The 14,847-nt window shown below is 40.1% G+C and overlaps 1 protein-coding gene across 8 annotated transcripts in view; it reads right to left on the bottom strand.

Moving 5' to 3' along the window:
* DYNC2I1 (dynein 2 intermediate chain 1) overlaps nucleotides 1-14,847 on the bottom strand; it is a 38,062-nt gene that overhangs the window by 22,232 nt on the left and 983 nt on the right. For 2 of the 8 annotated variants that reach the window (XM_044425318.1, XM_044425319.1), the window contains exons 1-7: nucleotides 11,835-11,991; nucleotides 10,429-10,482; nucleotides 8,047-8,485; nucleotides 5,173-5,225; nucleotides 4,362-4,685; nucleotides 2,681-2,748; nucleotides 1,650-1,710 (exon numbers count right to left, since the gene is read on the bottom strand). In XM_044425318.1, coding sequence (XP_044281253.1) covers nucleotides 1,650-1,710; nucleotides 2,681-2,748; nucleotides 4,362-4,685; nucleotides 5,173-5,225; nucleotides 8,047-8,485; nucleotides 10,429-10,482; nucleotides 11,835-11,849 — 1,014 coding nt within the window. In that variant the 5' untranslated portion in view covers nucleotides 11,850-11,991. Of the gene's footprint in view, nucleotides 1-1,649; nucleotides 1,711-2,680; nucleotides 2,749-4,361; nucleotides 4,686-5,172; nucleotides 5,226-6,521; nucleotides 7,366-8,046; nucleotides 8,486-10,428; nucleotides 10,483-11,834; nucleotides 11,992-14,847 lie in introns of those variants that run through there. The other 6 variants (XM_044425321.1, XM_044425320.1, XM_044425322.1 and 3 more) reach the window with 6 other exon arrangements.

Below are 14,847 nucleotides of genomic sequence, written 5' to 3'. Positions count from 1 at the left end.
GCAATTTTGAAAAAACCCTCATTGAGTAGCTTTTTCTGCACAGCTCATCCTATCTCCCCATTCAAAACACATTCCAACCATCAAAATCATGCCAGGACCACTCGTTTTTCTAACCCTAACCCTATCCTGGTGCACACCCCTAAGATAGGGTGAAAGTTCTACTGAAAAGAGAGCGATTTTGAAAAAGCCTTCCTTGAGTAGTTTTTTCTGCACAGCTCACCATTTCTGCCCATTGTAAACGCATTCCAACCATCACAATCATGGCGGGACAGCTTGTTTCTCTCACCCTATCCCTACCATGGTGCACACCCCTAACCCTAATAGTGTGTGAAAGTTTCATTGAAAAGAGGACAATTTTGAAAAGGTCTTCCTTGAGCAGCTTTTTCTGCACAGCTCATCAATTCTGCCCATTCAAAACACATTCCAAGCATCAAAGTTATGGCAGGACACCTCGTTATTCTAACCCTAATCCTACCCTGGTACACAACCCTCACCGTAATAGACGGTGAAACTCTCACTGAAAAGACAACTATTTTGAAAAAGCCTTCCTTGAGTAGCTTTTTCAGCACAGCTCATCATTTCTGCCCATTCTAAACACATTCCAACCTTCAAAATCATGCCAGGACACCTCGTTTTTCTAATCCTCACCCTATCTTTGTGAACCTTTTCGAGACCGAGTTCCCAAACTGCAACCAAAAACCCACTTATTTATTGCAAAGTGCCAACACTGCATTAAAAGCTGAAAACAGCTAGTCCACGGAAATATATATATATTCTTGGCAGCACACTGACCAGCCATGCGAAAGCCTGGATGAGTTGCAGTAATGTGTCGTGGCTTGTGATGTCATCGCCTGGCACCACTATTCCTTTCTGAGCATGCACATGGCCCGTATGTGCACTGTTATCCAATCCTTGGCTGCTACGGTGATCCTGGGGCAACTTGGCTCCTGTGCCAACGGAGAGGGCTCTGCATGCCCGTTTTGGCACGCATGCCATTGGTTTGCCACCTTTGCCCTAGACTCTATGGTCATAATTACTCTATTGGTCTACTGACCCTTGGAGCCCTTGTTTTCCATAACCTCAATGGTATACTAGGTTCAGTTTTGAAATGTCTTGATGGATCAAAAAGATTTAAGATTAAACTATTTAGATTTAATTTTGTTATTGGGTGTCCACTCTGGAATGATGAACATCTGCTTTTTTACAAAAACAGCAACTAAACCAACTGTGGTTAGTTAGTTGCTAAATTATTTTTTGATGTATTTACTTTCATAAATAATTTCAAGCATTTTAAAATACTCCAGTGGAAGGGACTGGATTAGTAGTTTTTAGTAATATTTTTAATGCATGCTATAGTACTGGGCCATATTAATCCATGAAGACGTGTCTTAAGTTTATAATCTTATGTGTACTTATTTGGAAGTAAGGCCTATTGAACTCAGGGGAATAAACCTCCAACTGAGTACTTCCAAGTTCCATTAATTTAACCTGAAAGTACGTAACACTCCAACTGAAATCAACAGAATTATATGCCTTATATTGGCACTTGTTTCTTTTATTGTTCTCATCCTGTGTCTGATTCTTCTTTAGTTTGTTACCTGGCCTTACCACACTGTGGCCTTCTAATTCCTCATATAATAATATCTTACTTCTTGTTTCTTGTCCTCTCTTAAACTCTTGCTGTGTTTCTTTACCTTTTCCTTTTTACTCCTATAAGGAAAACAAATACACTGAATTAGGACTGTCTAGCAAGAAAATATTGTTTGCATGGAAAACATTGGTTTCAGGTGCTTTAAACCTTTGTGTACAAATTATGGAAGTGTATAAGTGATTTGTGCTTCATCTTTTCCTATTTCTATTTTAACATGAGCACCAAGATACTTTTCATCGCAACACTTTGTTCCTTTCTAATTTTTTAAACACAGAATTCACATAATTTTCATATTTGAAATTTCAAGGAACAATAAGTATATTTTAGTGTTTTCCCTGACAACAGGGCTAGGCAGAACAAAAAAGGAGATGGGAGAGAGTGGAAGCAGCATCATGTAATCCTGTGGCGGATTTTACTTTGTTTAAAACCCATGAAATGCAAAAAGATCTGAAAAAGAATCAGAAAGGAATCACCATATTATCCTCAGAAAGGGGAAAAGAACAATTCAGGCATGATCATCAAAATGATGCTGGTGTCTTGATTTTTTTTTTATTGCTGCAGTCCTGTACAGGACTAAGGCAGTATCTAGCAGTGCCATTCTGCTCACACAAAGTACATTGAACTAGTATTAGTGAATATAATAGGTTTACTGTGTAATCCCATTGCCTGCATTAATGCTATTGGCATTGTGCTAGAAGTCCCTTATGCTGGTGTGATATACTTTGCAGTAGCAGAATAGCAGCATTAGATACTGGTAATCATGTTGGAAAAATAAGATGCTTCCAAAACAAGATGAGCAAAGCAGAAGCCACTCAAACACACATGTTGCATTGCCTACTACAGACGGCAGGTAAGCATTCTGCCTTTGCATTGCCTTGGGAATAAACTTTAGAGACAAAGAAAACTAGGCACAGACAAATAAAGCAAACATTGCATTCCTATTATCCAGAAATAAGCCCCACTTTCCAACAAGGTTTATTCAATGTATGTTTGCAGCCAAAACAGCTCAAATATTTAAACAGAGCACACCTTTCATATGGACGATCTAATTCATCTTCATGCCTTGAGCTTTTCCCTTCACTTTTGTGTTCACTGTGCTGAAAAAAAATTATATCACTGCATTCAAAAGTAAAATCTTATCACTGTATTTAGCACTATCAGATATCCTCTTAGCTGGACAAATAGGAAAGCACTCTCATATATCAAAGTTTCTTACCATCTACTTCATTCTTATACTAGTTACAAACTATATATTGAGAAATGGCAATGACAAAAGCTACTTCTTATGTTGACTATATAGAATTCACATATTAGGAAAATAACAGAAACATGTCTGTACAGACTTTGATAATATACTCCTTTCTCTTAGTTATTTTTTAACAAATATGCAATATGTGAAGATGTTATAGGGATACATCAATGGCCTAGATCCCCAAAACATGTACACAAGCCCAAAAACAATGCTCTAATACATATAGAAATCACTGCAAATAAACCTGGAATACAGGCATGTGCCCATTGTATAACATGAAAAATATCCTCTATACTAGTTAAAGGCTATAATCCTATATGCACATCAAGCTCAAACACACATAGGATCAGATTGTATTGATCTAAGCTAATGCTGCTGTTACATGGGAAAATGAATTTTAAAGAGACATAATTAGCCAGATTTGAGAGAATATAGAAAGTTGTTTCACATTGACATTTTTATTGCTTTGTTCAGGTGAACTAATCCTGAATTAACTGAAAAATATTGATATGAACTGAGATCACAAAACAGGAAGCAGAAATATGTCTTGGAATTAATTATGCATTCACTTAAGATATAACAACAAACAATACTTTGCTGTTATGAGCATAACCCTGCATGAGGGGAGGTGTGGGCTTGCATGCTGCCCTCTTCTCCCTTTTTGCATTTGAGAAGACAAATGGAAAGCTAAACTACAACTTCCTGTACATTTAAATTCAGGAAACAGTCATTTATTCTAACTGTGGTTAGAGGCAACAAACTGTAATCAAACTGTGATTTAATACCCCGGCTTGTTTTAACAAACTATGGTTAGAAACATAGCAGTCCAAGCTCAGACATAACAAGAAACTGTGGTTTATACAAAAGTGAAAGTAGAAACTTTCATTCTTCTCCTCATGTATATGTACGGATAGAAGAGAACATGTGACCCTGAGCCTTGTGCTTTTAACAAGTTGACTGTTACATCTGTTTGTGTGCACCATGAAGCAGCAGTAAAGAAAGCAATGAATCTAGTTTGAGCTATGAAAATGGGGCTACGTTACATCACAAAAGAAGACTGTGCTTTGGGCATTCACATCAGATTATCTCAGCATTTGCAAATAGCAACTTCACAGATTTCTCTGCTAAAAAGGATGACCAAAAATATACTGCCATCCAAAATTCTTTGGAAGAAAAGGAGGTTACAAGTAGGATTAATATGTAATAATAAATGAATCCATTTATATACAAACTTTTTGTTCAACTATATACTGACTTTCAGTTTAATATCAGTAATTTCCTTTGTAGAAATCTATCATAAAATATTTTGTTTGAGCCAAAGTACTGCTTGATTTCTTTCATAGCTAATACTTGCACACTGTAGTTAATTAAAAAATCACACAGAACATCTTCATAGCCAATTTTTAGAAATTCCATATGATAAATTTTGTTAGGATTTAAAATCAATTTGAAGCAAACCTTATGGTCTCTCCTCTTTTTTTCACTGTTTTCTTTCTGTCGTTTTTCATTATTCTCCCTATGATGCTTTTCTTCATCATGAGTTCGGTCTTTATGTTTCCTAGTCGTATGTCCTTCTTCCCCATCCTTGACAGATGCTAGACTTCTTAATTGCATATACTTCTCTTTTCCTTCCGCAGCTGAAGGTCCATGTTCTTTCTTCTCTCTGTGCTTTCTCCTTCTGTCCTTCTCCGATTCTTCTTCCTTGTGTGTCTTGTGCCTGTATTCCCATTCTTCATCTCTGTTTGTGGAATCCTCTCCCACACTGTTCTTGCTTTCTTCCTTCTTAGAAAAACAAAAAACGGTTCAAAGAATTTTAATATATTGGGTTGGAGCCAGATTTAGTCATTCTTATCTTTTGTAATATTTGAGAGCTATGATCAATCTCTTCAAGAACAGATTTGCTATTAGGAAGCCATATTCAAAGTTTAACCTCATAATTGGAAAATTGCAATGTACAAAAAAGCAAAAGCTGGTACCAGTGGAATATTCTGGAAGGTATCTATGCAATGCCACTCAAATCCACGGTAAGGCACTCCAACGAAACAGCTTACAGGAAGGGTTGAACTGGTTCCAAAACCAAACAGCCAATTATATTTTCATGATAAACAGATTTCTGTATCCATAAAAACTGAATTACTTGTTTCAACACAATGGCTACTTGCATGTTGTTGTGTGCAAGTCCCTACTTGGATACTGTTAGTTTGGTACTGGAAATTTGCCTTTCATTTTCCCTTACATTGCTATGCAACAATTCCTACTGTATTCTTACCTTTTTTTCTGAATGTCTTCTTTCTCTTTCAACATCTTTTACTTTTGAGTGATCTAAAGTATAATCACATATACACAATTAAGGCATTAATCTTGGGTACACTTCAGCTCCTACTACATTACAGAGGAAGTAAATACAATGTGTGCTGTATTCTCTGCAAGAAGCAGCTCAGGTTCAAACTTCTTTTTAAAAAGGCATGCCTATATTGTGTATAAAAATTCCTGTATCTTCCAAGGATAATTATCAAAAATTTGGAAACAAATGTACATTACCTCTCTACACAGTTTAATTTTCAAGTTATCCCAATCTGTCTTCAAAATACATTCCACTCTCTTCAGCCCGGTTCACACACTAGCTGGTCCATACATGATGGCAAATAATACTGCATGGATACCATGGCTCACAATTTTTAGCATTATCTACCTAACAGATAATCAAGTGGTTTCTGTGTTATTGTGGTTTCCATTCTCCCCACTCAGTCCTTCTGCTATTGGCACATATCCCATCAGCCACTGCACCCGAAATTCAATTCCAAAGCGTGTCAGTTCCTATCTTGCCTGCCTCTTCCTCATTGGTCCCCAAATACAGGTAGGATGGCTGGAGTAACTCCAGCAGATATCACTCTTTACAGAGAACTCTGGTAGTTGCATACCAAGACTGTGTGGAAACCATGATCATGGGGTTAAACAACATATTAAGTCATGGTGGTTCTTTAGCAATGTGGGTCTGTTGTGTTGTCTGCATCCAGTCATGATATTGCACCAAAGAAAATTTCATCCTCAGAAACCCTGATAAGAAACAATGGTTTGTTTTACAGTTTCTCTGTTCCTCATTCTCTAGGCCAATAAGGAAGAGGCAAACAATATAGGCAGGGAGTGATGCACCCTGAGATTGAATTTCAGATGCAGTGGCTGATGAGGTAGGTGCCAAAAGTGAGGATGAAAACCATGATGGAGACCACTTGATCATCTATATGATAGATCAAGGTAAAAAAGACACAATCACACAGGGTAAAAAGCATGCCTGAAAAATGGTCATGGAGAGAGTGGGGGGTATTACAGCTAAACTTTCTGAATGAATATAAGCCTGGCTTTATAGTGTAAAAGACAGAACCTTCATTCACATTTCAGATGAACAAACGGAGCACTGAAAAGGTGCAGTGGGGGATTTCACTCGAAGTAGAAAGCATGAAGCTCTGAAAGCAACGTTGATGGTAAAAAAAACCCCAAAACACCTAAGTTCCTAGATGACTGAATCTGCTACCTTGTTAAGAAGGGCTAGTGTTAAAAGTAGGTGAAAAAGGAATATTAATCAGGGTTATTACTATGCATCCTGTGCGTAATACTCACCAGATTTTGCCCCAATCCAGGGAAGGCTACTACAACCCTGACACCAGTTCTGAATCACACCTGGATGCTGTGTACAGGAGCACAGCCACAGGAAGCCAGATGCCTAAGAATTCAGTTCTACCATGAGCCCCTTTAGCTTCTTACAAGCTGGACTAGGCAAGACTCAGGATGCTGATATGGTCTGTCTTCTATAGCCGGAAGACCTGACCTTGATGGAGGCCCTGGCTGCTTGACCAGGAATGCCTTCCATGGGAACAGGATAGCAGGGGGAGGAATCTGCAGGACAGTGGGTCTGGAATGTGTCCTATGATGTGTCGGGAACTGAAGAGACAGGAGTATCTAGCGAGGTGCAGCACATGAGCTAGGTTTCCCTGCCAGGACTGAGTATCTGATAGTGATCTGTAGTGGCAACTCCCCTGTATTTAATCAAGACTGGTCAACAGCAAAATTTGCTGGAAGCAATGGCATTTTAACCTAGAAGCTTCCTGGTCTTGCTGTTTAGATGGAACCATAAATTCTTTTGGATTTATTGTTGCATCCAAAGCTGCATCCAAAGCTGTTTCAGTCTTTTGCTGAGCTATGCATATATTGATCTTTGCCAAGGAACTCCACTTTGTTATATATGGCTCTTTATTGCGACTATAAAGGCTTGTAGCTAATTCATGGAATAACTATACTCAGGCCAGGTTTGCATGATCAGAGTGGAAAAAGAAGGCACAAGTCTTCTTTCCCCGTGCATACTGGTTGCACACCACCTACCCATCACACTCTTACCCGGTAAGGGGTCTCAAACGCAACTGACCTGGGGGCCGCTGGAAGTAGAGTCTGGGTGAGGCTGGGCCGCATCAAGTATTCCACCCCTGCGGTGGTGGGGGGCCGCTCGTCTCGCGTCGCTCCCGGAGGCGCTTTGAAGGCCGCAGGGCCCCTCCCCCGTGCCCCGCCCGTCCCGGCAATTGGCCCCCGGGCCGCGAGTTTGAGACCCCTGCCTTACCGGATACGGGTTGCCCTGCTGTCTGAATATGGAGGAAGGGGGTGCTTCAAAACCACTTCAAAATTCTAGAACAAGCCATGGGTTGCAAAATACTTTGGAAGAACAACCCGCTGCCATCCTCACTGGGTTTGGATGACATGGCAACCCATACCAAACAAGCATAATTACAGAAATGAGGCAACAGCAACCAGCACACGTGGAGTGGGAAATAGAAGCCACCATGGCTTCTTTTCCTTTCCTGATTGTGCAAACCCAGCCATGAAGGTTTACTGGATCTTGAACCTTGTGGTGGAAAGTCAGGATCTGACAAAAAATTGGTTTGGGCCCATTTTCATCACCATCTAACAGGATTCTCCAACTGGTAATTCTCTCTCTGACTTCTATTACAACTCCCACCACCTCCAGTCACTATGGGCATACTGAAGGGGCATCATGAGAGTTGTAGTCCAATAATACACAGATTTGGCTAGAGAAGGCCAACTTAAAGCTACTAAGAAGGTGACTTCAGAGCATGCAGTACACAAACCAACGCACTTGCATACTCCTTGCTGTCTCTTCTTCTATGTTCTTTATGCTTTTCCCCATAAGTTTCTCTATTATTTTGCACAAGCGTTTGACTGGGATCATCTTTCTTATGCTTCCTCTCTTTGTCTTTACCACTGTGCCTCTCTCCACTTTTTCTAGAGATGTGTCTTTCTTCTTTGGCATATTTTTCATGAGTCATCTTAATTTTCTCTCCCTCTTGTTCTTCAGAGTAATCTTTTCCCTTTCCTTTCTCTCTTCTTTCATCCTTATGTCTTTCACTTGATTTAAATCTCAGTTTTTCTCTTGTATTTTCTTTCAATTTTATTTTGTCCCTATCTTGATCCTTCCACAAACCCTCATTGTAGTCTTCTGTATCATTACTGTCTCCATCTCGTGGTTTTCTTTGTCGATGCCTCCTATCTTCAGATTGACTACCTGATCTAGATACCTGAAAAACAGACCAAGTATAACTTATTTTTATATACCAGTCCTGGGATATGAAATCCTCCATTTTACTTGTTATCCACAAACAGCAAAGACTTCTACAGGCAATGCTGAATTAAGGAATTCTATACCATAGTTTTCCATTTTGAAGAAACAAATTATGGCTTACATTTGCCCTAGTATAGCGGCAAGCCCCTATTTGCCTGTTCAGTTAAACAAAAATGGGGAATTACTTATGTGCAAGGAGATGAGGAAGAAAGCAAATAAGCCTGAAGTTTATTTACATAATGCCAGCCCATTGTTCTTCACTACTTGTGAATGGCCCCAGGGTCTAATGCCTTGTTTTTCCTTACAAGTGAAACTACTAACAAATATTCTATTTTTCTTATACTTTAGTAGTCCTGCCACATTTTTAATCAGAGGCTAAGGATATGGCCCACAAGCCACTGGCTGTGAAAGCATTTCATTTGGGGACAAAGAACCTACCACTGCTGGTAGGAAAATAAACAGCAGTGATTCTTATTGGTGGTGGTGGTATTATCATCATCATTATGATTATAACCACATCATCCAAGATCAAAAATATTGTTCCTTCAGTCTTGCAGGGAGGTGCTACAGCTTTCCTTTTCAATCCATGCACATCATCTTTAATAATCTACAGTTAGGGTGCAAGGAAAAGATGCAAATGTTAAATAAGAAATGATATTGTGGTGAAAGCTTTTCTGAGACCTGCTCCTACAACAAATGGAAGAGAATGGTGGGCAGAACCCTTAGTAAACATAGATAAAATTCAACATCATCCATCTGGGGTACCAAGTAAGTATTTACACTTTTATTGCAGACTTAAAATTTACTTTACTGGGACAAGTCCTTGACATCAGCCTTAAAACTTTACTATCCAGACGCCCTCTGTCAGACAGGCAGGCCCTTTAGATAGTTTCACTTCATGTTTCTCCTTGAGAAGACAGGGTCCGAAGGTCAGTGGTGCGAGGTCTCTATCTCTTCCACTCCTTTTCAATAGACTCCCTTTCTGGACAGGGAGACCTGTGTGGGAGACCTTGCTGGATGGTGCAATGTGGTGACATGATTCTGTAGGCTCTTCAGTCAGTAAAGCTAAATCTCATGTTGGGTGTAGGAGTTCCAAGCTGGGACAGCAATCAGCTGTTCTGGGTATTCCTTGGCTATTCCAATATTTTGCCAGGTAAGTAGCTCTCGCCCAAGTTCCTGTAGCCTATGTTCCTTTCTCTTCCTTTTGGGTTCAAGGTTCTGTGGGATCATTGCCTTGTGCTTGTTTGCCAGGTTCCACTGCAGCCTGCTCTGGGCTCTATTTATAAGGGCAATTTGTATACTCACAGCTGCAGCCAAATTTTCACCTTCTTCTAGCTGCAACTTTTCTTTCTGGCTGGCTGGATTTACACTCCGTTGGAATGTTTAAATTGTGCTGCCAGGGCATTTTTATCAAGGTAACCAAGTCAAACAGACCTGGTCATTCCTGGAAGCCTGCTATAGTTGTGTTACTATTCTTTCCTTTACTTAAAACATACTTGTGTATCCTCTTGAGAAGAACCTTAACCTAGTAATTTTAAATTTCAGTATAAAACTTAAATTCTTTCAAATGCCCACATTAACCTGGGTTTCTCTGAATGCTAATTTGGCTGAAATCCAAAGACCTGCATAATCAGTTTACTATATCTAGGTGGGAGTTTATGTTTCTTGATTTGAAACAGTAAGTGCACACACTACCTGGTAAACCATGCCTGGGAGGCATTTACCATTCATTTTCTGATCTTGTGCAGGGGTCTGCTATTCACAAAAACAAGTTAGGAATTCCACTAAGAATTTCCAGACTCTTGAGCAAACCAAAAAAGTAGCTGTGCAGATTTTGGCCAATGAATTTTCTATAAAATATTGAGCAAACTATTGTGATCACATATGGGGACATCATACCTTAAGATGCTTCTTTAGCTCATCTGATTTCCAAGTATCATCTTTGGTTCTTCTCTAGAAAACAAGACAAAAATGACAAGGCATTCTTAACTAGGGAATATATTAAGAGAAACAGGACCTGTAGAGGCAACTCATCTATATTTGAATGAACACTTATCCTTCAAACCTATCAGCACTCAGGGGACAGAAGTTATACATCCCAAACACAAAAAGAAGAGGGTTAGTTAGGACTGCAAAGACAAGTAGTGCAGACCTTAAACAAATGATAGTTGCTCAAACCAATGAAAGTAGATTGCTTCAAGGTGTGTGGCAGGTGACAAACCCACCAGAAATCTGTACAGAAAAGTTTTATGTGGGAAGAGGAGGAAGCTGTCTCAGCACCATACTGGGTTTGAATGGTGACAAGAGGGGTAGAGAAGGCAGCAATTAGTTGGCAGATTGGAGGTTTACTGTAGAACTTGAAGCATATACTGTAGATTAACCAGTAGATCTCCAGAATTTTAGACTCCCAGCATGTCTAACCATTGGCTATGCTGGCAGGGACTTCTGGGAACTGAAGTCTAAAAATACCTTTTGCCCACCCTGCTCAAGCTCTTGTACTGAAGATTAGCTGCTCCTTAAACCCTTTAATTGACTTGTCATACTCATACCCACAGCCATGTATGTCTGCCATCCTTTTGAATGCACACTTATGGGTGAAGTGGCAACCAGCAAGCTAAAGCCCTATGGGAATAAGCCCCATTGAACACAGTGGGCTGACGTCTGAGTAAACACATACAGGAGCAGACAAACAGCTTTGAAGCCTGATCCTAGTGCATATTTACTCAGAAGTCTTTCCAAGTTCAAATCAGAGTCACAGTTTGCCCTGTATGGAAAAACTCCCTGCCATCTCCGACTGAGAGGTAGCAAGCAGAGGATGTGAAAGCCCTCAGCCTGAGCCTCTGAAGCACCACTGCCAGTCAGAGCAATCAGTAATGGCTAGATTTGCTGAATCCGATGGAAGATAGGCATCTAACAACTTCTGGAATGCCAGTTTTCAATCTCTGGACTAACGGACAAATAATCTGACCTGACATGAACCATTTTGCTATGATCCTACGCATGCTTTCATAGGAGTAAGCATAATTAATCTCAGTGCGACTTTCTGAGTAGACCTATGTAAGTTAGTCATTGCGTCCGAGTGGTGCCAGGAGATGAATTGTTCTGGATTGTGTACAACCCAATCATGTGCAGTTTACTTATGAGTAAGTCCTACTACGAGGTTTACTATTAGGTATGTTGCAGCCTAAAACAGAATTACGTGACCAGAATTTTGTGCTGCTCTGCGTTGACAAGACAGAGCAGAGGGGGGCCTTTTCCATTCACATTCCTACACCCTTCCCCGTCCTCACAGGCTGACCGCTCACCTTATCGCCTTCCATAGCGAAGCGAAGTTGCTTTGAGGTTCAGCATGCCCGATCGCCACCCTGCCCTTACTTCGGGCTCTGGAAACTGCAGGCCGCAGCTGGGTTAGGGAACCTAGGCAACTGCGTTGAAATTCTACCCGGCAACAAGTCGGTAAGCGAGATCATAGCTGATAGGTGGAGCCGATCTCGAGGGCCAATCGAATGAAAGTTAGGATGTAGGAGGAAAGAGTAAGGGAGCAAAGGAATCTGGGAAATGTAGGCAAGCAGGCATAGGAGCGTCTTGGACTGTAAGGGAGAGGTTTGTGGAAATAGAACTTTCAGAGTGGACATCATTTTGAGAAACTCAAGAGAAAGAGAGTTGTAATTGACTGCTACAGCAAATAAAGAATGAGTCTTAAAGGTGCTGTCACAGAGACACTCTTCATCACTTTGAAGGGATAGATTCTTGTTTCCCATTAACATTTTTAGCTTTAAAATGAAGTGTTGTTCTATCTCCTGCAAAGCAAATATGCACATTTGTGCATTACAGTACTTCAGTGGGGTGGACTATTGCATTGTTTCCTACCTCACTCACGTTGGAAAACAACCCTTTGAACACAAGAGCTATGCGGTGCAGCTAGGACTGGACTTTGGGGTTCTGTGGCCTGGAGTCCCAAACTAAAGCACTCTACTGAAGCCCACTTGGTTCCAACTTTAGTATATTTTAAGCACCAGATTTAGACCAATCTCTTTCCTAAGACATTCACTAACTCCAAATAGCACATAATGGTGGGGGAATTGCCCACTGTTTTTTAGGAGTCCTACTGGTACAGACTCCACTGAATTAGTTAAAATGTGATTTAATTTTTAATGCAATTTTATATCTATGGATTGGCTTGCAACTTCTATTTGTCGATCTATTTTATTTTTTATTACTGAGGTCACAAAAGAATGAACCATGTAAGTATAGGGTTCCAAATAATTGTAGTCATAAAATGACTAGAAGGGCAGAGACTGAACATGTATTTGATATACCTAATATTTTCTTGTTTATGTATTTTTTTCTATACCTCCCAATGGCTGAAGCTCCCTGGGATGCAGATATTTGTGGCTTTCTGTTATGATTTTCAGAGTGGCTTATAATTGATAGATTTTATGGAGTCGGATGGCAAAAAGAGCAAATGAAAAAAACTGATCTTCTTGGAATTTGTATTCCTAGAACAGGCAGGCAACAATCTATTGTTGACATGCTGTCTGAGGATGAATTCTTTGAAGGTGCTGTGGCTCTGTTTTCTGTCTATTTGGGTTCAGTCCAAGATCTGCTGATAAATGGGGAGGGCTTGAAACACACGGCTGGCAATGGTGAGACGGGGAGCCATAATGCAATGGGGTGCAATCCATTCAACTCATTTGTTCAGTCTGAGTGCTGGAGAAAGCCCTGCAGGACACTAATGTGGATCAGGCGGCTACAGCTTCCTTGCTCCTCTCAGAATATCCTGAGTTCATAATGTGGCCCAACATGACACCTGTGCAAATCTTTTAGGCAAGTTATACAAGTGTGACTTGCAGACGTGACATATGCAAGCCTCTTGCATGAAGAATTCATGGCCCCAATTTACTCAAAGGTAAGAAACAGTGTGTCATAGTAGTTAGAGTTTTGGACTGGGACTCGGAAAATTTGGACTGTAATCCCCACTCAGACATGGGGTTTTCACTGGGTGACTTCAGGCCATTCACTGACTTTTAAGGTAACCAACCTCACAGGTTTGTTATGAGGATAAAATGAAGAGGAGGGGATTATGTAAGCTTCCCGGGTTGCTTATAGGAAAAAAAAGCAGCATATAATGATGCTGAATCAAATGAAAACATCCAACTGTATGCTTAGGTTTGTAACCTGAATTTAGACACCCCCTTGCATTTTTAGCTTAGTTTTTGTCATTAAATTCAGGTGTCTCTAAAGTTTTATTAGCAAACTCAGTATTAAGAATTCATTTTCCCAGCACAAATGTGTATGTAGGGCATCTAAATATAGATGTCTGATACTCCTGAAGCATCCAGACTTGGTTGAATGTACATAAATAAGACAACAACACTAAGCCAAGCAGAACCCAAGCAGATCATGGCAATATAAATTGCCCAGTGGGTTTATATGCCAACGTCATAGTTGCCCAGAAAAGCAAGACACACAACTGCTTTAAAGCAGGAATAGACAGACTTCAGGCTTGTGTGATCTTCCTATGACACTGGATATTCATCAGCCAAAACATAATATAAAAAAGATATAGATTGAAGATTTTGATTTTAAATACCAGAAGTGAACGGATCTCATTGTCTATAATCTTGTAAAATAGGTCAGTATTATCTTCCCTATATTGCAGATGGAAAATGAAACTGAGAATTAATAGCTTGCCTAAGGTTACCTTGTCAGTTCATGGAAGAATCAACATTTGAACTAGAGGCGTTCTGCTTTCTTGCACAGTCACTTGCCTTGCAACTGTAGGAATGTTTGTTTGGATATATATCCCAGTGGGAGCTACTCCCTAGTACTAAACTGGTGATTTAATTGCAGGCAAAGGTGTTGAAAGCTGTGCAACATGCTATAATTTACACTGAAAGTATCTAATTTATCAGCTTTTGCTGGCATACACAGATCTCCACATCAAAATACACTGCCTAGCTGTTTTTGATTTCAAAGCTCTAGGGCAGGGATTGTCTTTCTAGACATTTGGCTTTTAGTCCAATCAACATTCACAACTATAACAGTTAAGAATGACTGTTTCTGCTTATCCTGCTTGAAAACGAAATAGCTCAGTACTTTGTAAAGACTGAAAACTATTTGGAAACCAATAAACTCTTCTCAGAGATGGAAACTGAAGATTCAGGTGCACTTTCAGCCATGGGCTTGCTAAGTGGCTTTGGGGGCAAATATTCTACCACTCATCCAGTTCTCACGGAAATCAGATATGTGTGCCTAGGCTGCATCATGTCAGACTACTGGGAGTTTTAAGACTTTTTCTCCCTGTCCGAATAGCAC

This window comes from Varanus komodoensis, unplaced genomic scaffold (genome assembly GCF_004798865.1).
Source record: "Varanus komodoensis strain SLA01 unplaced genomic scaffold, ASM479886v1 scaffold15, whole genome shotgun sequence".
Classification (NCBI taxonomy): Eukaryota; Metazoa; Chordata; class Lepidosauria; order Squamata; family Varanidae; genus Varanus; species Varanus komodoensis.
The sequence above is the reverse complement of the archived record's forward strand: the minus strand, read 5'-3'. Positions and strand labels throughout refer to the sequence as shown.